The sequence below is a fragment of the Crinia signifera genome, chromosome 1 (genome assembly GCF_055691185.1).
Source record: "Crinia signifera chromosome 1, ASM5569118v1, whole genome shotgun sequence".
In the NCBI taxonomy this organism is placed as follows: Eukaryota; Metazoa; Chordata; class Amphibia; order Anura; family Myobatrachidae; genus Crinia; species Crinia signifera.
The window spans coordinates 60,788,296-60,810,250 of NC_139217.1; the positions used below are offsets into that span (position 1 = coordinate 60,788,296).

The following is a 21,955-nucleotide window of genomic DNA, read 5'->3' on the forward strand; positions in this document are numbered from 1 at the left end:
TATGTATACAATTGTGCAAATGTCATTTTTACTTCTACAATTAGGACACTTGGTAAAATGGATCATTGGTCTCTTGTAGTCTGGTTCTCCAAATACACTGACGCTCTACATATAGGAGATCTGACCATGCTGCGTTCCAAGGGAGCCCAGGATCATTGTGTACGTGGTGGCTGGGAGTTACACAGGCCTCTCTCAATGCTTCAGTGTTCCAGCTACACAACGTCTGTATTCAGGAATGTTACCGCCCTGCAACGGGAAAGTTGGAAAAAGAAAGTAAACCCTCATACCATGGGGTTATACAGACCTGATCATTTCTGTGCAGTGGCCTGCGATCAGCCAGCCCCCGCCTCGCCAGAGTGTAATCCCGCCCTGTGCAAGTCTGCGAAAGGCTGTCTGATTTATTGCAGATCAGCAAATCAATTCACTACTCCCCATCAAATGGGGGAGTCTGTGCAAGTTTGCATGACTCTACGACAGAGATGGGCTGATTGAGGCCGAAGCTGACGTCATTCACACTACCAGAAAATGCCTGAGCACACCTGCGTTTTTCCTGACACTGCCCGAATACAGACGGTTAATACCCACAAATGGCGGGGGTACATTTTTTCAATCTAGACACTGCCAACTCTTTAATCTGGAACCCTTTCAACACCATAAGGCGGTGGTTTCCAAACTTTTTTGAATCATTTCTATTATTATTATTATAATAATTGTTTATTTATATGGTGGCACAAGGGTCCTGCAGCACCTAACAATACATAAATGAGCAAAAAAAATTGAAATAACGAATTACTGTGCAAAATTATTTAGAACAAGTACTTGGTATATAAAGACCGCCCTCATCAGGGTACAGGACAATGAAGCAATTATTTGGGTGTATATATGTTCCAAGAAAGACACATGAGGAGAGAGGGTCCTGTGCATGAGAGCTTACTTTCTAAAGCAGAGTATCAGAATTTTATCCTTGGCGCCCCTAGACCAAAAGTTTCTTATCGAAAAATAAAGAAAAAATCTTAATTAAAGAAATTGTGTTTAAATGTTATATTCAGGTTTAATTATGTAGCAAAGGACAAGATTTGTTTCTGATTGTCCACATATTTTATGACTGGCAGCCACAAGCACTAGTTTTGCCTAGTACATTGATCATCATTTAATTGGTCCTGGACCACCAACCCAGGGCTCCAAGGCACGTCAGGGCAGTGGCAAACAGCGCACCACAAACTCTGCCGCCGCTATTTTCAATTCAAGTCTCCCACTGGAACGCTAGCCAATAGGCACTTGCGGTCCAGCCCAGCAGCCAATCAGAAGCAGCATTGGTGGCGGGAGACTTGAATTGAAAATCGCATCCGACAGCCAGGCACAGCAGGGAGTGGGTGAGCTGGGGAGCGGGCTGCAGCAGGATTCAGTCCCCCTTGGCAAAAAGCATTTTCAGTCCCCCTTGGCAACGAGCTATTTTAGTCTCCCTTGGCAACGAGCAATTTCAGTCCCCCTTGGCAATGAGCTATTTTAGTCCCCCTTGGCAACAAGCTATTTCAGTCCCCCTTGGCAACGAGCTATTTCAGTTCCCCTTGGCAATGAACTATATCAGTCCACCTTGGCAATGAGCAATTTCAGTCTTCCTTGGCAATGAGCAATTTCAGTCCCCCTTGGCAATGAGCAATTTCAGTCCCTCTTGGCAATGAGCAATTTCAGTCCCCCTTGGCATCGAGCATGAAGCCCCTTGCCATCGAGCATGAAGCCCCTGGCATTGAGCATGAAGCCCCTGGCATCGAGCATGAAGTTCCTAGCAATGAGCTGGTAGGTAAGTGGCACTTATGTGTCAAATGTGTAATGGGCATTACGGTTTGTTATATAGTATGTAAAGGGCATCATGTGTGGCCTTATGTGTAATTGGCATTACGGCATGTGGCTTTATGTGTAATGGGTATTACAAAGTTTGCTAAAATGTGCAATGGGCATTACGGTGTGTAGTACGATGTTAGGCCGCACTCCCTTATCTCCAGCGCAAGAGCACCGCCTACTACAAATCGGGGGGAGGGCGCAAAACATGCCCTTGCTCCGGGCACCCTGGCACCTAGCTACACCACTGGTGGCAAATTTCCCACTAGGCACATGCCATGGGGTGGCGCAGCAGTTTATTTATTTTTTATGTTATTTGTTTTTTTAATATATAAATATATTATTTTGTAACTCTTGGGTGTAGAACAATAGAGGTAGTTCAGACCTGATCGGATAACCGCAAATTGGCATGGTGGACAATTATCGATACACTGTACATGTGCACAGCCCACAGTACACATGCGCAAGGCCACCCTGCGACGAAATCCTGCTACTTTTGCTATTCGAAAGGTGATTGACAGGAAGTAGGAATGGGGTGGAATCTGGTGGGAGTGCCAAGAAATACAGGAATCTGGATTGACTGCAAAATGAAGTGGACAGTAATGTGCCTAGGGGCGCATACCTCCCAACATGACCCTCTCCAGGAGGGACACACTGCTGTTTCTGAACTTCTCTCTTAATTTATAATTGCCATTACCTGTGTTGAAACAGGTGATGGCAATCATACAGTAATGTAGGGTACACACCAGGACGACCCGCTCATGATGCACATCGTGAGCGGGTCGTCAGTGGCTCGTCCGACCCGCTCACGGTGAGGTGGGGGGGGGGGGCACGACCCGCTCACGATGTGCACCGTGAGCGGGTCCGATCCGATGGTGACCCGCACCCGGCTGTATGGTCGTCATTAAGATCCTACCTGCAGCAGGTAGGATCTCAATAACGATCGACCGACCCGCGGAACCGCGCATCGGATCGGTCCACACCAGGACAGAAAAGGGCCCAGTCAGCACACAATCTACATCCAATTGGTCGGAATTGGATCTAGATTGAGGGGATCGGGCCCTAGTCGTCCTGGTGTGTACCCAGCATAAGGCAGGGATGGGGAGACCCGTCGGCTCTCCAGCTGTTGCTGAACTACACATCCCAGCATGCCCTGCAACAGTTTTAGAATGGCCAAATAGCTTACTGTAGCAGGGCATGCTGGGATGTGTAGTTCAACAACAGCTGGAGGAAGGCCGAAGGATCCCCATCACTGCAGTAAGGGAAGTCCAAGAACAGAGCAAATGTGTGTCCCTCCTGGAGAGGGTCGTGTTGGGAGGTATGGGGGCGGCCTAACTAGTTTGGGAACCACAACGATTTTTCTCAAAAGTCCACTTTCTGCGTTTGTGACCACGAACAACCAGCAGGTATATGGGCACAGTGTCTCTCCTTGCCAGGTGCCACAGCATGCCACACACTGCTTTACATGCATGTAGTGGGACATACAACAGGCTGCAGTAACGTTGGTGTATGGTGCCCCACATAAAGCAAGAACAATAGCTATACATGGCAGTACCGTGCTGAGCCATCTCCTATGAATGTGTTCTCCCGCTAGCCCGGAGAGCTGGCACTCTAATGCCGGGCCTTGGTGAGTAGCAGCAGGCATGCTCGGTGCAGTGTAAGGGAGGGATCGCGGCATCTACATCCGGAGCAATAGAGAGTCTGATCCCGGCTCAGGCATCAGCCACTGGATCCTTTCCCCATTCCCACCGGCAGCCAGATCCCCTGCCCCAAGTTCACATCATCATCATTATCATCATCACCCTCCACTCGCGTCATCCTGTCGCCGCTCCCTCCTCCCCTACACACCCACTCGTGTCCCCGCCTTTCCCTTCCCCAGTGGGTGTATCTAACGGGTGTATGGATTTCCAGCCAGTGTGCCGGCCACAGGCACTGTGAGATAGAAATCCTGCACTGCACACAGCCTTGCTCTCTCCAGGTAAGTGTGATCACTACTAGGCACTGCAGGAGGTGGGTTATGATGTGTGGGGCAGTGGGGGCACTACAGGAGGAGGGTTATGCTCTGTGGCACTATGGGGGCACTGCGGGAGTTGGGTTATGATGTGTGGGGCAGTGGGGGCACTACAGGAGGTGGGTTATGCTCTGTGGCACTATTAGGGCACTGCAGGAGGTGGTTTATGATCTGTGGGGCAGTGGGGGCACTTCAGGAGGTGGGTTATGCTCTGTGGCACTGCAGGAGGTGGGTTATGATCTGTGGGGCAGTGGGGGCACAGCAGGGGGGTAGGTTATGATCTGCGGGGCAGCGGAGGCACTGCAGGAGGTGGGATATGTTATGTGGGAGCACTGTAGGAGGTGGGTTATGCTCTGTGGGGCAGTGGCAGCACTGCAGGAGGTGGGTTATGCTTTGTGGGGCAGTGGGGGCACAGCAGGGGGTAGGTTATGATCTGTGGGGCAGTGGCAGCACTGCAGGAGGTGAGTTATGTTCTGTGGGTAAGAGGGGGTAATACTCTGCAGGCACTGCAGAAGATGGGATATGCTGCCTTGTGGGACAGTGGGGGCACTGCAGGAGTTCGGTTGTGCTCTGTGGCAAGGGAATGCAAGAAGTGCCATTACTATGGATGCTTAGGGGACCTGGATCCAGGTTATAAAGTTGCATACCAATTTCCCAGGTTTGTCTGCTAAGCGATTGTGTCTGATCCATTGCCCAGCCTGAAGTGTGTGATATTACATTGTCATTGCGAGGAGTGTGTAGTGGATGTTGAAATGATAAGGGAGATCTGTACAATATCAAGATTTTAACTGAAGGCCACCTTAATTTGACACGGCATGGACTGGGGGTCACTATAATCTATCATAGTCTGATGTGTTTATTTTTTAAAGGGCACTATAATGTTAGATAATAAGAAATGGGGCATTATAATGTGGCACAATATGAAATGACGGCACAATAGTGTGGCATAATATGAATTGGGGCCACAACTTGTCATAATTTGAACTGGTGGGCACTATAATGTGGCACATTATGAACGGAGGGCATTGTAATGTGGCATATTATGAACTCGGGGCACTGTGTCCAAATGTGAATTCAGGATATTGTGTGGCATAATGTGCACAAACATATAATTTGACAGATATGAAACAGGGGACTATGTAAAAACAGGACCCGGCCTAAACCCCAGACCGCCGGACCAGACATCAAAATCTGCAGTCCGGAGCTTGTAGTGTCCGGTCCCGGGGGTTTCCCGTCCGGGGAGGTTCCCTGTGATAGCTATCATCAGGGACATGGGGAAGGGGAGATTGCTGCCTCCCAATGTGGTCCGGACCGTCCGATTTTTGCTACATGCCCAGACCATACAGGGTGGCTTTATTCTCCCCCTCCTCCACTCCCTGGTGACAGGTGTCACAGGCAGGACACCCCCAGACAGGACACTCCCCGGACCGGACACTACAAGCTCCGGACTGCAGAATTTGATGTCCAGTCCGGTGGTCTTGTCCTGGTGTGGTTTTTACCCATACCAGTGAAACATACCATCTAGTCTAGGTGACACACAAGAACTCTTGGGACAGAGTCCCCTTCAATATATTGCTATGGGGCTCACAAAATTACTGGTTACACCTCTGCTCTGTGGGTCAGTGAGGACTTCTGGTGTATTGGGGAGGGGGTTTCTGGTATGCAATAAGTGATTCATTGGCTGTCTATGTTCCTGTGACATGTTCTTGTTTCATGTTTATTAAATTGCTGCTAGATTTCCTTCCCCCTCCTCCTCACTACAAAGCTGCTGCACTAATTGATTCCATATCAGCCAAGAGGCAGAATAGCTCCTGTGTCTGCTGCAGGAAACCGGGACATCCCTCTTTCTGGAGTGGTCTTCAGCGTTGCACATGAAACTTGATCTATCACAGGGGTCTGTACAGTCACAGTGCCGGCAACCCTAAAGTTCTAACGGTGCCAGGAAGTACTTATGGAATGTATGGCTTGTGCAGGGGGCAGGGGTGCTTTCCATTGGTCGAAAGTAATTAGATTGACAGTCAATAGGTCAACAACTATTGGTCAACATGAAAAAGGTCGACATAATTTGTTCACTTTTTTTTGGGCAAGTCCAAACTGTGGCCCTCCAGCTTTTGTGAAACTACTAGTCCCAGCATGCCTTGCCATAGTTTTAGCATTCCCTAATGGCAAAACTGTGGCAAGGCATGATGGGACTTGTAGCTGGAAGGCCATAGTTTGTACATCTATCCTGTAAGCTATAGTCCCATACTTTCTTTTAACTAAGTCCTTATTTAGGCTTTACAACTAAATATATATATATATATATATATATATATATATATATATATATATATATAGTTCTACCATTAGGCAGCTGCATAGGGCTCCGGAATCTGAGGGGAGCGCCACCGAGTCTGCATATCACAAAATTAAGGATGTCTATGATTAAGACATCATTGTTGTACTTAATGCAGCTGGCGGATGTGAAAATTTTTAGAAGCCACCTCCACACTTTCATTTGAGGGGCTGGAAATTTGGTATGGGGGGGGGGGGGGGTTGGTTGTGGGCAGCATGTTGAAGTTTTGCCGGGAAGCTTTCTTCCTACTCTGTTACCATAGCCAGGCATGTCCAAACTGTGGCCCTCCAGCTGTTGTGATACCACACATCCCAGCATGCCTTGCCATAGTTTTAGCATTCCGTAATAGCAAAACTGTGGCAAGGCATGCTGGGACGTGTAGTATCACAACAACTGGAGGGCCATAAACCGTCACGTGTTGATAATGTATTACCGTGAAAGCCTGGATTTTCTAAGCGGATGAAGAACTAAGGGAGTTATTCTGTGTAACGGCAAATTAGGATCCATAACTTTGTTCTAGAACTTTGAACAATTCAATATTTGAAAATAAACGTTGCAAGCCCGTGACTCTCCAGCTCTGACTAGACATGCTGGGATTTGTAGTTCTGCAGCTTCTAAGGCGTTATAGATTGCAGCTTTATGTCTACAAATGGGCAGCAGAGAGAGACTTTGGTTAGCAGAGGAATTCTGTCCATGATCCCATCCAGTCAGTGATGATTACACTGGACAGTCTCCCAGCGCTCCTGTGAATGCTCGCTCTGTGAACTGCTCAGGGACGGAATGAAAGGCGACATTTATTACCTGCAGAGTCACTAGGTAGTGACAGGATTATACACTGTTTTGGGGCTCTCCTGGCAGCGCACATGACCAGCCCCCCTTGTTTTGTTCCTTAGATGTCTGTGAAAGGGCCGCTGTTAACTTAAAGTCCCTCCTATAACGCCTTCATTGTATCCGCAATCTATTTTATTGAACTTAAATGCTTGTATCTACCACTGAATAAATGTACGACCGGGGGCAAAAGTATGAACTCGAGAAATATTATGTGGCTCCGTATGAAGTGACATAAGTTGTGTATGACATCACTGTACGTTCTGTAAATGATCAGGCCCCACACAAGTCCCTATAGAGATTTCTTCAGTTCCCAATAATTGCACAACTGCTGCAGATGTACTGACAGCATCCCCACCCCACCCCCCCCCCCCCCCCGCACCCCCCGATGACGTACATTTCCTCCTACAACCAAACCCATATTAATGTTAACCATCTGCTGTTAATTGAAGCTAACTAGCCTGATGGCATTTTATATATAATCTGTCCAAAGTCGATAGACAAATAACCCATGAATAATTAGCACTGAGTATGGCTATAACACAATAAACAGCCTGGATCAAACGTATGAGTGTCATATTTGTGATGTGGCACAAATACTGTGTAACGCTGAGAGTCGCATCCTTTCCCTCAGTGGTGGAGAATAACATGGGTGTGCCTTGTGTCTGGACAGACTAATCTTTCTGATATCGTTCCAGCAGTTTGTAGAAAGAGACAGAAAGTTTGAGTCGCTGTCCTGATTTTGTTATAGTTCAGTACATAGCAGCAGACTTCTGGTGTAAATGTCATGTCATGCTTTGATTTCTGGCCTTAAAACTACCTAAATTTGGCTTCTAGTGCGACTTGGCCATTTTTCACCCTTTTTTCAATGGATCGGGCCAATATATCAGGTGAAAAGTGGCCAAATCGCATGTGTTTGACATCTGGAGTTGGAGATCCTGCTGCACAAAGGATCAGCCTCCTGCACCGGTAAATGCGATATATCAAATGCAAAAGGACCGCATGTGGTATATAACATGCTATCCTGCTGCCTGGGAAGCTCCTGGGTGGTTCACAAGAAATCTTATGCGACTTCTCCCTCCAAAAGTTGTATAAGTGTATGGAGGCCTTAAGGCAGATTTATCCAACTGTCCAAAGAGGACCAATCTGTGATGCTGTCGGGTGCAAAGTGCTAAAGAAACAGTCGAAACATCAGCTGCTTGTGGCCTTTGCCTCCAATTGATATTCCAAATTAATACTGTCTCGCGGTAGAATCTCCTCTCATGTTGTATTCACCCTGGGGGGCAAGGCTGACCCAGGTATAGCGTGACCAGTTATAAATTCACTTCTGAGGGGTTTATTTACTAAGTTATGTTCAACCAATCAGATTCTGTATATTATCTTCCAGAAGGTGCTAAATAAACAAGTAGATTCTGATTGGTTGCTATGGGCAACCTCCCATCCTCAATATAACTCTCATTTTAGTAAATAAACCCCTGAGTATGATAATGTGATATGTCTGCAAAGTATAATTAACCAGATTAAACAAACAATCTACTTGATATGACAAGTTTGTGGTAATGTTTAATTATAACATTTTTCATACGCAAACATCACTTGTGTGTTCTAAAATAATAAACAAATCTACGTGGCTGCAAATAATCTGCTCGTGGAGACTTATCAGCCCATGTTTCCTTTCAGAACTGATCTGGATGTTTTCCTCTAATTTGCAGGGGAACCATGTTTCAGATTAAGAAGATCTGCTGCATTGGCGCCGGGTATGTTGGGGGCCCGACGTGCAGCGTCATTGCTCATATGTGTCCTGACATCAAGGTGACTGTGGTGGATGTGAATGAATCTCGGATAAACGCGTGGAACTCGGACACGCTGCCTATTTATGAGGTAATGGTCTGTGCCACTCGGTAGTCGCTTACTAATCCTGGCTTTTAGGTAATATGGAGGTAAAGATATATAGCCTACCTCAGCTGAATTGGACATGATTTTTTCACAAAACGTGACTGGAAGATTTTTATTTATTTATTTACAGTTTCTTATATAGTGCAGCAGATTCCGTTGCGCTTTACAATGGTAGACACTGTGATAAAACACACTGGGTAACAACAGACAGACTTGGAGGTTAGAGGGCCCTGCTGCAAGCTTACAATCTATAGGGACATAGGAGGGAAACACAATGACAGGCACCAGTAATAGCATAGCAGTCCCACCAAGTTACAAGTCCAGAAGGGAAGCTAAGGAACATTTCAAAGGCCTAGGAAATGTCCTTGTTTCCATAAATAGAAACAGGTATCCCTGCATTTTGTAAGAAATATATGCGCATTGTGTATCCCGTATTCTGTATCACCTGTCATGGTTCCTTTGAAGTTGTGACATATTGAAAGAATGAACTTTAGCACTTTTAACCTTTATACCCTTTCCGAGGTAGATTATGTACACAGAGGAGTAGAGTAGAACAGACAGGTTCAGCAGGCATTCTGCTAGCTAAAGAAGAAACATTGGGCTGGAATTGTCAGTTTAGGATAGCCACTACATGTTGGGGCAAATTTTATAAGATGAGAGATTCAGAAAGTGAGAGATTTGGTAAGAAATCTCCAATTATTATTATTTTTTTTTTTTTTTTTTTAAAGCGGCAATCATTTACACTGCAAAACCAGTTTGATTTTGCAGTGTAATTGATTGGCGCTTAAAAAAAAAAATGGAGATTTCTTACCAAATCTCTCACTTTCTGAATCTCTCATCCAGTTAATATTCATGAGGTGCGGATTCCCAGAAGTGCACTACTAACAAATCATTGTTATTTTATTACCATTATGGTTTATGGGGTGCCTTCAATGGTGGACGCGAGTTGTCACAGCTTGCAGGGTCAGTATTGAACTGACCTCCCTGCATACGCTGTTTTCCCCTCTTTTGGAGCGAGGGAGAAACGCTGTATGCTGCCGCTGAAACAGCGAGACTCGCAGCTAAATGCAGCGGGCTCCCTGCATTAGCCACTAGTGTCGTTGTTTGGGGGAATCCTTGCTGTTCTCTGACAGCGAGGATTCCCCTGGAATATTGAGTGAGCGGCCGACGCGGGGGTTAAACAGTGAGGAGCGCTTGTTTTCTGCGATCCCCGCTGTTTAACCCCCTCGCCGGCCGCATTGAATACGGGCCTATATGTGAGGCTCAACAAAGCATTGCACCATCTCTGTGCTTCTCATCCATGTATATATGGCATACATTAAAATATGGCTTGTCAAACTGGTCCCTGAAATCTACCAACAGTTGATGTTTTTCAGACTACCTGTAGATATGTAGACTGTGCCAATTAGGAATGAATGCAACACGTTTGAAAATGTGACAGTTAGTAATGGAAAACGTGGACTGTTGGTAGATCTTGAGGACCGGTTTGGCAAGCTCAGCATTAGAATGATATACGAACATAGACCATTTAGATGGTACTCTTACATGAAAAATAGAAGACCCCATATTTTTCAGTGACAGAAAGAAATGTATCTGCATCTGTCTGCTATGTGATATGACATAAACCATTAATGGAAAAGAAAGATAACTGAACAAATCCGTATCTGTCCCTCAACGCTAATATATTTTAAGTAGAATTAATCCAGCTGTAAGTGACATAATTAGGTATAGACATTTACAGCCTCCCTGCTGTTATTTGCCTTCCTCGTTATATGGGCGCCTGCTTATTGGTTGTCTGGTTACACTGTCGTGTGACCGTTTATCTTTGAAATGCTTAAAAATGTGAGAAGTCCATTTTCTTGTTGCTACAATTTTATCAGCATAACTGTACATTCTTATACATTGTCCTGTCCTTGAATGCAGAATTTCTACTTACCAGAAGTTTTCCTTAAATTCCTTAAATGTGCTAAATAGGAAATAATGGTTCTCTAGAAACATTTAACTGTTTTGTTACCTGCAGAGTTGCTTTACTCTTTGGGGCAGATGTACTAAGCCCTGGAGAGTGATAAAGTGGAGAGATAAAGTACCGGCCGATCAGCTCCTAACTGCCATTTTTCTAAAAACAACCTGTAACATGATGGTTATGAGCTGATGGGTTGAAACTTTATCACTCTCTAATACCCCTTTTTTTACTGTCCTGAAAATGCTGTGCTTTTTTTTTTTTTTTTTTTTTTATGAATGCGCAACTACCCTGGAAACAGCTACCAGTAATAGTGACCTGGAATTTTTACCCTGTCACAAGCAGGGTTTTAAGCAGGCATTTCCTGGGTGAGCTGCAGTGGAAACAGCTCTTACCCAGGATTTTTAATGCAGGAATTTCTAAAAAGCTGCTGATTGGTCCCTACTGAGCTCTGGCAGCTGATGTCATCATCAATAAGGGATTTCCCTATTCAGAGGAAACTGTGTTTACCCCCAAAAACAGGGAATACAGTTCGATGGAAACAAGGACATTGCAGAATGAGACCCTACACCAGGCATTTCCAAACTATGGCCCTCCAGCTGTTGTGAAACTAGTCCCATGCTGCCTTAATTTTAAGAAGAGTAAAAATTGTAATGAACCATATTGCCAAGAAAATAGCTGAAAGTACAATACCGGCCTTGTTTCTGTATTTCCCAGAATAAGAGTGTCCACTAGGGGTATATGGTCTGTGCTCTGCTGAGCTGGCAGAGCTGGGACACATCTGTAATCACTCAGACATGGAGATTACAGGAAGTGACCAGCACAGCGACGATATATACTGTATCTAGGCGGAACTTCAAACCACTTTCATGACTAAACTGTTAACGGAGTGCACAACAAAAGATTCATTGCAGAGATCATTTAGTTTTTGTATGTTTTTTTTTTTGGGCTTTTTTCTGTTGAAATTCAAACGACTTTAATGACTCGGTCCAGCTTTTTACGCAATGCTTAGCGTCATCACCAAAGCTTTTTCTTTTTAATGATTGTTTTATTGCAATGACTAGGACATAGCTCAACAGTGTAATGGATACCACTTTATCACCAGAGCCGTCCTGTCCCATCCAAAGGCAATGACCATAACTAACTAGATCCTGTATATACAAAGAAATCAAACCATAGGAGGCGGAAAACCTGGTACAACAAAGTATTTCTTATTGAACGCTACAGGAAATTTATACGCACAATAATGCAGGAATAGGTAACGTGCAAAACTCCAGCTGCTTTGGAACTACAAGTACCAGCATACCATTGCCACACTAGAGTTTTGCTGTTCGGGCATGCTAAAAAAAAAAAAAAACATGCTTAGATGTGTAGTTCCACCGTCACTAGAGTGCTGAACGTTGCCTACCCCTGCACTAGCACATGCCGAAAGTAGTGTTCATTCTAGCACCTGCCATCTTTGAAAACCCATGCAGTTCCTCTTCCTTGCCTGGGGTGTCGCTGTCTGCAGTGGTGTTTCTAGCACAGGTCTTGTTTGCATATCAGTGCTTATGTACAGACCACACTGTGCTAGAAGCACTACAGCAGACAGTGACACCCTAGGCAGGGAAGAGGAACTGCATGGGTTTTCAAAGATGGCGGGAGCTAGAATGAACACTACCAATAGCATGTGGAGGGCAGATGAGAATTGGGATGGGAGTAATCTGGTAACTTTATGGGGAAAGTGGATTAAAGATTTAAATGCTATTTATCCATTGTTTTTGGGCTGTGATATTTAGGGGTAAAGTTAATAACGCTTCTAAAAATGAAAGTGGTGATGTAATTTCACTATTGCATCCTAGAAAATTATAGACCTAATCTGGTTGCTATTGACAACATCATCTTTTAATTTTTAGAAGCTTTAGTAAATTTTAGCCCTTTCCTGCTTTTTTATAGATTTTTTTTTTGTTTGTTTTCTTACAGCCGGGTTTAAAAGAAGTGGTTGAGTCCTGTCGCGGGAAGAACTTGTTCTACTCCATGGATATTGATGGAGCAATACAAGAGGCTGACCTGGTCTTCATCTCAGTAAGGATTTCTTTTATACTTGCCGAATTTCTCTAACGCCTAGAATAACAAATGACGTAAGCAAAGCAAGCGTGGGCCCTAATATCGGTTCAGTCCCTTATATACTAGTGCTGTTCCCAAAGAACCATGGGAATAACATTTTAAAGCCAAGAGCACAATATTTTTGGTAATGTTCTCACTTGACTTCCAACAAACCTCATGCATTTGTGGAGCAAGATGGCCGCATTTATGTGCGGGAAGTTTGTATTGGCCAATGGGTGCAGTAAGGTTGTTTTTACTTTGTAAGGAGTGTAGTGCCAAATAACAGATTATGTTTTGCAGAGCTAAGTTTAACTGGACATATTTTTTTGGGGGGGGCGGGGGCGGGGGCGGGCGCATGTTCATCTGTCAGTATGGTACTCATTTAGACATTTATAGGAAAAATTAAATTGACCTTTAACACTCTTTGCACAGGTTAATACCCCAACAAAGACCTACGGCATGGGCAAAGGCCGGGCCGCGGATCTGAAATATATTGAAGCTTGTGCCCGGCGAATCGTTCAGAACTCAAACGGTTACAAAATTGTGACTGAGAAGAGCACTGTGCCAGTACGTGCCGCAGAGAGCATTCGGCGGATATTTGATGCCAACACAAAACCTAATCTCAATCTCCAGGTAAGAACATTACGTGCGCTGGACCCTGTATCTGATGGTATGTGATCCATGTATTTTTGTTCCTAAAATCTTTGATACAGGGTTGTAGTTGGTTGAATAAACTTGATGTTCTAATCTTCCGACAGGATGTCATCTACTATTTTTGTTTTATCTTTTGGTTTGTGCCCTTATGGAAGGGTTATTTACATGTCTTGTTTGTTGGAGGTATAGATGACTATTTGGCATTTGTACTCATTTTATAATTGTTGTTCCATTCTAGGTGCTGTCTAACCCAGAGTTCCTGGCAGAAGGTACGGCAATTAAAGATCTTAAGAATCCCGACCGTGTTCTAATTGGCGGAGATGAGACCCCAGAGGGGCAAAAAGCTGTGCGTGCCCTCTGTGCTGTATATGAGAACTGGGTCCCCTCTGAAAAAATTATTACCACTAACACTTGGTCGTCTGAGCTATCTAAACTGGTAAGTACTTTGCCCATTAAGCAGACTTGTTCTATACCGCTGCAATTGCATTGCCCTGACCAATCAGTCAACATCTGACTGTTGCATAGCCTTACTACTTTGTTGCATTTCTCCCAAAAAATATATTACAAGATGAAAAAGCGCATGACTGTAATAATGATCTATCTTAATCTAGCACAATGAAATTGGCTTGAAACTGCTTATTTCCATTGAGTTTATTGCTAACTCGCTGCTGTACTGTCGTTAGGCTGCCAACGCGTTTCTCGCTCAGAGGATCAGTAGCATTAATTCCATCAGCGCTTTGTGTGAGGCGACCGGTGCAGATGTAGAAGAAGTGGCCAGAGCTATTGGAATGGACCAAAGAATTGGGAACAAATTCCTTAAAGCCAGTGTCGGTAAATACAATCTGTTTTTAATATTTGGCTTATGTTCTGTACTGCATGTGTGTCTGTTAACTACCCAGCAGAAACCACCATCTATTTATCAGGTTACATTGCCTAATTACCGATGTATTAATACCTGACATAAGCCTTGTGTTGGTAATGGGTACAGCGATGTACAGGGCCTTGCAGGATAAGCTCATGTGTAAGATTAACCCATGCACGTAGTGTAATTTATATGGATTAGTCTCAGGTGTCGCTTGTACAAATGTGTGCTCAGGTATACAGTGTGATCAGGGGATTTCATCCTTGTATAATCCCCTTTTATTTTGTTCCTATAACTGTGTCTAAGCTTTCCTCTAGGGCAGGGGTGGGGAACCTTTTGAGGTCCGAAGGCCATTTGCATTGAGGCATAATGCCTCGCGGGGCAGCTGCCGCAGGTTACGAGTCGCCGGTCTGTGTGGTCCGGCGGCTGTGCAGGGAGTCTCATACAGGGGAAATCTCGCGAGAGGTCGGTAGCTCTCGCGAGATTTCGCCTGTACTTGACTCGCTGAACAGCCATTGGGCGGGGGGCCGCATACGGCCTGCGGGCCGGAAGTTCCCCACCGCTGCTTTCGGGGAATTCAGATTGTGTGTCGGTGTAGCATTATGTAACTTGGAACAAATTCTGCTGTAATTGGGTTACTTCTGAGCTTCCTAAAACGTACAAATGTAAAGAGTATTTAAACCTGACTGAATAGCCTCCAGTGAGTTAAGTAGAGGGGGTTATGGGAAATGTTATGGGCTGCATGTTGTGCAGTATATGGTGGGGTAGAAGGTTGTCAATTAGAGATGTTCATATTTGCTGTTTCACTTTGGTACAGGTTTTGGTGGAAGCTGCTTCCAGAAGGATGTATTAAATCTGGTTTATTTGTGTGAAGTTTTAAACCTGCACGAAGTAGCAAGATACTGGCAACAGGTAAGTAATAGCCATACTTCCGTGCCGCGGTCAGATATTACAGTACCTATTATTATATGTATTCTGTATTTCTGGCTAGACCCTCCTTCACCCTTTGAGTGCCAAGTGAATTTGTCAAAATTGGAGTAAAAATTGGCACGCAAACCTTTTTATTCATCATAATGACCTGTAACGTTTACCTTTTATATAGGAAATATCATCTTTTATTACGCAACATTTTTTTATTTGAATTTACATAACAAAATGTGAGCGACGCTGGTCCTTTTAGCAGATGTTTTGCACATCTCTCACAGATGTCAGCAGTCAAAGGGTTAATGTATGTAGGATCTAATGGCTTGCTGTGCCGTGAGCAGTAGAAGGCCTTGTGTCCTACCGCATCAAAAAAAAGAGAAATCAACGGTTTACTTTTTTTTTGCTTGGCGTGTGTGCGTGCGTGTGTGCGTGTGTGTGTGTGTGTGTGTGTACATCTGGCCATAGCCTCTGAACTGAGCAGCGCATATTTGAAATTGTCCTTGGGGAAGGAGGGGGGGTTATTCAGACCTGTTCTCTCCTCTGCTAAATTGCAGAACCCTGCGATATTATATATATATATATATATATTATATATATATATATATATATATATATATATTTGGGAGGGTCCGCACTCGGGGTAGATTGTTGTCATAGGGGGTGCTCCAACAGATGAATGAACATCACAATGGATATAGAAGTATATGAAATGGGCACTCACCAAGGTCTTTAAATTCAGCAAATAAATTTTTATTCATGAAAAGGTAGTACATCCGACGTGACGTGACGTTTCGATCAAAAGATCGTCATCAGGAAAGTAACAACACAGGTAACAGGTATCATTTCCAACAACAGGCAACCTGGTATCCATCCATGGAGGAGATACAACTGTACAGCCTCACCGGGCCAGTTTAAATACCCTCATACCGGAAGTGATCACTTCACTTCCTGGTGTAACATCATAAACGGTACCTTTAGCGTGTAAACACATATGGAGAAAACAGGGCGATCTGTAAACATAACCTATACTCAGTAAGGGCAGCGGTATGTACCATGTAATAGAGAAAAGACATCAAATAACAACAAAAGCGCTGTTTAGCGCTAATCGCACTGATCCCGCTGGACCGGAAGTGGAACTGTGCGTTCCACCGGTCTGTATAGCGGAGAACTTCCGCGTGTCAGAACTGTCTCAGCCCTGCAGCCGCCAGACCGGAAGTAGAACTTGCGTTCCACCGGTCATGGCGAGGGGAGACTTCCGCGTTCCATGGGCAGTCGGGCACGCAGTGAACAGCGGTATAGATACCGGAAGTTCAACTTGCGTTCCAATACATCAAATGGGCGCAGCAACATGTGACCCATCAATGGTGACAAGTAAACAACTCAGTACAAAGGGAACCAATCAGCGGGGTGCAAGGGATATTAAGCAAAGATGATGTTTGGGTATTTAGAAACCAGCCCGGGTGGCCTCACTAAAACTGGCATAATATAAACAAATTACATATATTTGCCCATATATCACCACTTGTTGATATAAAAAGCAAGTAAACAAAAATACATAAAAAATATACATAAATATACATAACATCTATATTGAAAAAGTGACACATATGTCCAAAATATATGTACAGTGTGCATTTTTATAATTTTATGATTATTATATTTTTATAATTTTGAAATTTAACGGTGTATAAAGTACCCCAAAGGGGTCATAAACAATTGGCACCACATGTGTGGGTATGACACAAGTGCATCGTACTCACACTCGGAACTGTATATACAACAAAGTAAATCAACAAATAAATAAATGAATAAATGTAGAAATAATACAAAAAAGAGAATGACCCGGAGACACCAAATCCAACTTCAAAAAGCAACAAAATCCAAACCAAGGCAACTGGAAAAATAACCATAAAAATGAAAAAACAGGAAAAGGGTATCAGAGGTTATTATCGCAAAAAAATGGATAATGGATTCGCCTCGTTTAGGCCTTTAGGGGCAATAGTGCCTAGTTCGAAAATCCATTTAGCTTCTCTTTTTCTGAGCATAGTATCTCTATCACCACCTCTCACTGGTTTAGGGATATGGTCTATCAGCATACATCGGAGGCTGGCCACACTATGGCCAAATTTTGCAAAATGTTTAGCAACCGGTTTGTCCGAAGTTTTTGCAAGAATCGCTGCCCTAATGGTGGTCCTCGAAAGTCCCGTTTAGTCAGGCCCACATAATATAGCCCACATGGGCAAATAAGAATGTATATAACGTAATCCATTCTACAGTGGAGCCGGTGCCTGATGAGGATCTTCTTCCCACTGTGTGGGTGGGCAAACGATGGTCCTGTCATCAAGGACCTGCACGTAGTGCAGTCGCTGCATCTGAAACAACCGTTCTTAGGTCGAGGGAACCAGGTGCCTGTATCCACAGCAGGTTGGCAGAGAGGTCTCATCAATAAATCTTTCAGATTGCTTCCTCGTCTGTATGCACACATAGGAGGTACCTTACTAACACCAGCAAACGCTGGGTCTGTGGCAATTATTGGCCAAAACTTGGATAGCTTCTTTTTCCTAGTGTGTGCACCTGTGTCGAAATTGTTGGCATAAATCATTCTTGGTTTCATGTCAGCTGCACTCGGTACAGGCTGATCTGCTGAATTTTTGGACCTTGCCTTGGTGAGGCATCTAGAGAGGGTGGTGTCAGAATAGCCACGTTCTTTAAACCTGGAGTACATCTCTCCAATCTGTTCTTCCATCGTTGTTGTGGCCGTGTTGTTCCTTAGAACTCTTAAAAACTGAGACACTGGTAAGTTTTCTTTCAAATGGGGAGGGTGGTGGCTCGTTGCATGAAGGAGAGAATTCCTGTCTGTGTCCTTGCGGTAAAGTCTAGACCCTAGACCACATCCATCTTTGAAGAGTGTTACATCAAGAAAATTAATCTCAAAACAACTAAAAGAAAAAGTGAAGCGGATCGGTGTCTCCAGGCCATTCAAACAAAAAAGCATGTCCCTCAGGTCACTCTCACTTCCCAGCCAAATCAAAAAAACATCGTCTATATATCGACGATAATAAAATATATTAGTGCCATAGGCGGGGAAGATGTACTGCTGTTCATAACAGGCCATGTACAAGTTGGCGTACGCAGGTGCCAAATTTGACCCCATTGCGGTGCCAGTCTTTTGCACAAAATATTTATCTTTGTACAGAAAATAATTTTTCGTTAAAACCATTGTGGTTAAATCAACTAGAAAGTCCGTGGGGGGACCTCCACGTAACTCATCCTGCAGTGTATGTCTGATCACATCAAGGCCCGCCTCATGTGGAATCACGGTGTACAAGGATGCGACATCCATTGTCACTAAAATGGCTTCAGGGGGTATGGCTGGAATCCTCTTAATGCTTTGTAATACTTAATGCTTTGTAATAATGCGTGATACTGGTGATTTATTACAAAGCATTAAGAGGATTCCAGCCATACCCCCTGAAGCCATTTTAGTGACAATGGATGTCGCATCCTTGTACACCGTGATTCCACATGAGGCGGGCCTTGATGTGATCAGACATACACTGCAGGATGAGTTACGTGGAGGTCCCCCCACGGACTTTCTAGTTGATTTAACCACAATGGTTTTAACGAAAAATTATTTTCTGTACAAAGATAAATATTTTGTGCAAAAGACTGGCACCGCAATGGGGTCAAATTTGGCACCTGCGTACGCCAACTTGTACATGGCCTGTTATGAACAGCAGTACATCTTCCCCGCCTATGGCACTAATATATTTTATTATCGTCGATATATAGACGATGTTTTTTTGATTTGGCTGGGAAGTGAGAGTGACCTGAGGGACATGCTTTTTTGTTTGAATGGCCTGGAGACACCGATCCGCTTCACTTTTTCTTTTAGTTGTTTTGAGATTAATTTTCTTGATGTAACACTCTTCAAAGATGGATGTGGTCTAGGGTCTAGACTTTACCGCAAGGACACAGACAGGAATTCTCTCCTTCATGCAACGAGCCACCACCCTCCCCATTTGAAAGAAAACTTACCAGTGTCTCAGTTTTTAAGAGTTCTAAGGAACAACACGGCCACAACAACGATGGAAGAACAGATTGGAGAGATGTACTCCAGGTTTAAAGAACGTGGCTATTCTGACACCACCCTCTCTAGATGCCTCACCAAGGCAAGGTCCAAAAATTCAGCAGATCAGCCTGTACCGAGTGCAGCTGACATGAAACCAAGAATGATTTATGCCAACAATTTCGACACAGGTGCACACACTAGGAAAAAGAAGCTATCCAAGTTTTGGCCAATAATTGCCACAGACCCAGCGTTTGCTGGTGTTAGTAAGGTACCTCCTATGTGTGCATACAGACGAGGAAGCAATCTGAAAGATTTATTGATGAGACCTCTCTGCCAACCTGCTGTGGATACAGGCACCTGGTTCCCTCGACCTAAGAACGGTTGTTTCAGATGCAGCGACTGCACTACGTGCAGGTCCTTGATGACAGGACCATCGTTTGCCCACCCACACAGTGGGAAGAAGATCCTCATCAGGCACCGGCTCCACTGTAGAATGGATTACGTTATATACATTCTTATTTGCCCATGTGGGCTATATTATGTGGGCCTGACTAAACGGGACTTTCGAGAGAGGATGGCTAATCATAGGACCACCATTAGGGCAGCGATTCTTGCAAAAACTTCGGACAAACCGGTTGCTAAACATTTTGCAAAATTTGGCCATAGTGTGGCCAGCCTCCGATTGTATGCTGATAGACCATATCCCTAAACCAGTGAGAGGTGGTGATAGAGATACTATGCTCAGAAAAAGAGAAGCTAAATGGATTTTCGAACTAGGCACTATTGCCCCTAAAGGCCTAAACGAGGCGAATCCATTATCCATTTTTTTGCGATAATAACCTCTGATACCCTTTTCCTGTTTTTTCATTTTTATGGTTATTTTTCCAGTTGCCTTGGTTTGGATTTTGTTGCTTTTTGAAGTTGGATTTGGTGTCTCCGGGTCATTCTCTTTTTTGTATTATTTCTACATTTATTCATTTATTTATTTGTTGATTTACTTTGTTGTATATACAGTTCCGAGTGTGAGTACGATGCACTTGTGTCATACCCACACATGTGGTGCCAATTGTTTATGACCCCTTTGGGGTACTTTATACACCGTTAAATTTCAAAATTATAAAAATATAATAATCATAAAATTATAAAAATGCACACTGTACATATATTTTGGACATATGTGTCACTTTTTCAATATAGATGTTATGTATATTTATGTATATTTTTTATGTATTTTTGTTTACTTGCTTTTTATATCAACAAGTGGTGATATATGGGCAAATATATGTAATTTGTTTATATTATGCCAGTTTTAGTGAGGCCACCCGGGCTGGTTTCTAAATACCCAAACATATGCTTAATATCCCTTGCACCCCGCTGATTGGTTCCCTTTGTACTGAGTTGTTTACTTGTCACCATTGATGGGTCACATGTTGCTGCGCCCATTTGATGTATTGGAACGCAAGTTGAACTTCCGGTATTTATACCGCTGTTCACTGCGTGCCCGACTGCCCATGGAACGCGGAAGTCTCCCCTCGCCATGACCGGTGGAACGCAAGTTCTACTTCCGGTCTGGCGGCTGCAGGGCTGAGACAGTTCTGACACGCGGAAGTTCTCCGCTATACAGACCGGTGGAACGCACAGTTCCACTTCCGGTCCAGCGGGATCAGTGCGATTAGCGCTAAACAGCGCTTTTGTTGTTATTTGATGTCTTTTCTCTATTACATGGTACATACCGCTGCCCTTACTGAGTATAGGTTATGTTTACAGATCGCCCTGTTTTCTCCATATGTGTTTACACGCTAAAGGTACCGTTTATGATGTTACACCAGGAAGTGAAGTGATCACTTCCGGTATGAGGGTATTTAAACTGGCCCGGTGAGGCTGTACAGTTGTATCTCCTCCATGGATGGATACCAGGTTGCCTGTTGTTGGAAATGATACCGGTTACCTGTGTTGTTACTTTCCTGATGACGATCTTTTGATCGAAACGTCACGTCACGTCGGATGTACTACCTTTTCATGAATAAAAATTTATTTGCTGAATTTAAAGACCTTGGTGAGTGCCCATTTCATATACTTCTATATATATATATATATATATATATATATATATATATATATATATATATATATATATATATATATATATATATATATATATATATATATATATATATATATATATATATATATATATATATATGTATGACTTGCCAGAGTGAAATCACGCCCCGCGGAAGCCTGAGAATTGATTAGCGTTTAGCTGGATTGGTGATTGGCTGCAAATCCACTCGCCATCAAATGATTTTTCCAGTGTGTGCACTCTGTGCATTGGTCAGGTTTTGGTGGCTGTGAAAGAAACAGTCCCATCTGGGCCGGCGATTACAAAAAAAAAAAAAAAAACCATGAGCCTCACGCATACGCACTATGATCTGTATGCATGTACAGTCTATCGATAATCTCCCTGCCTGCGAATTCACAGCGGAGTG

At 43.9% G+C, this 21,955-nt stretch overlaps 1 protein-coding gene and 1 long non-coding RNA gene across 2 annotated transcripts in view; one reads left to right on the forward strand and one right to left on the reverse strand.

Annotated features, from left to right (window-relative positions):
* LOC146029754 (uncharacterized) lies at positions 1-3,647 on the reverse strand. The gene is made up of 2 exons (XR_014455390.1): positions 3,395-3,647; positions 1-246 (listed from the first exon to the last, which is right to left on the reverse strand). It is a non-coding gene; the product is annotated as an uncharacterized LOC146029754 (long non-coding RNA).
* The window catches only part of UGDH (UDP-glucose 6-dehydrogenase), a 27,516-nt gene continuing 9,106 nt past the window's right edge, over positions 3,546-21,955 (forward strand). The window contains exons 1-7 of the mRNA XM_083158362.1: positions 3,546-3,817; positions 8,726-8,894; positions 12,832-12,933; positions 13,387-13,587; positions 13,847-14,044; positions 14,292-14,439; positions 15,288-15,382. Coding sequence (XP_083014488.1) covers positions 8,733-8,894; positions 12,832-12,933; positions 13,387-13,587; positions 13,847-14,044; positions 14,292-14,439; positions 15,288-15,382 — 906 coding nt within the window. The 5' untranslated portion in view covers positions 3,546-3,817; positions 8,726-8,732. The remainder of the gene's footprint in view (positions 3,818-8,725; positions 8,895-12,831; positions 12,934-13,386; positions 13,588-13,846; positions 14,045-14,291; positions 14,440-15,287; positions 15,383-21,955) is intronic.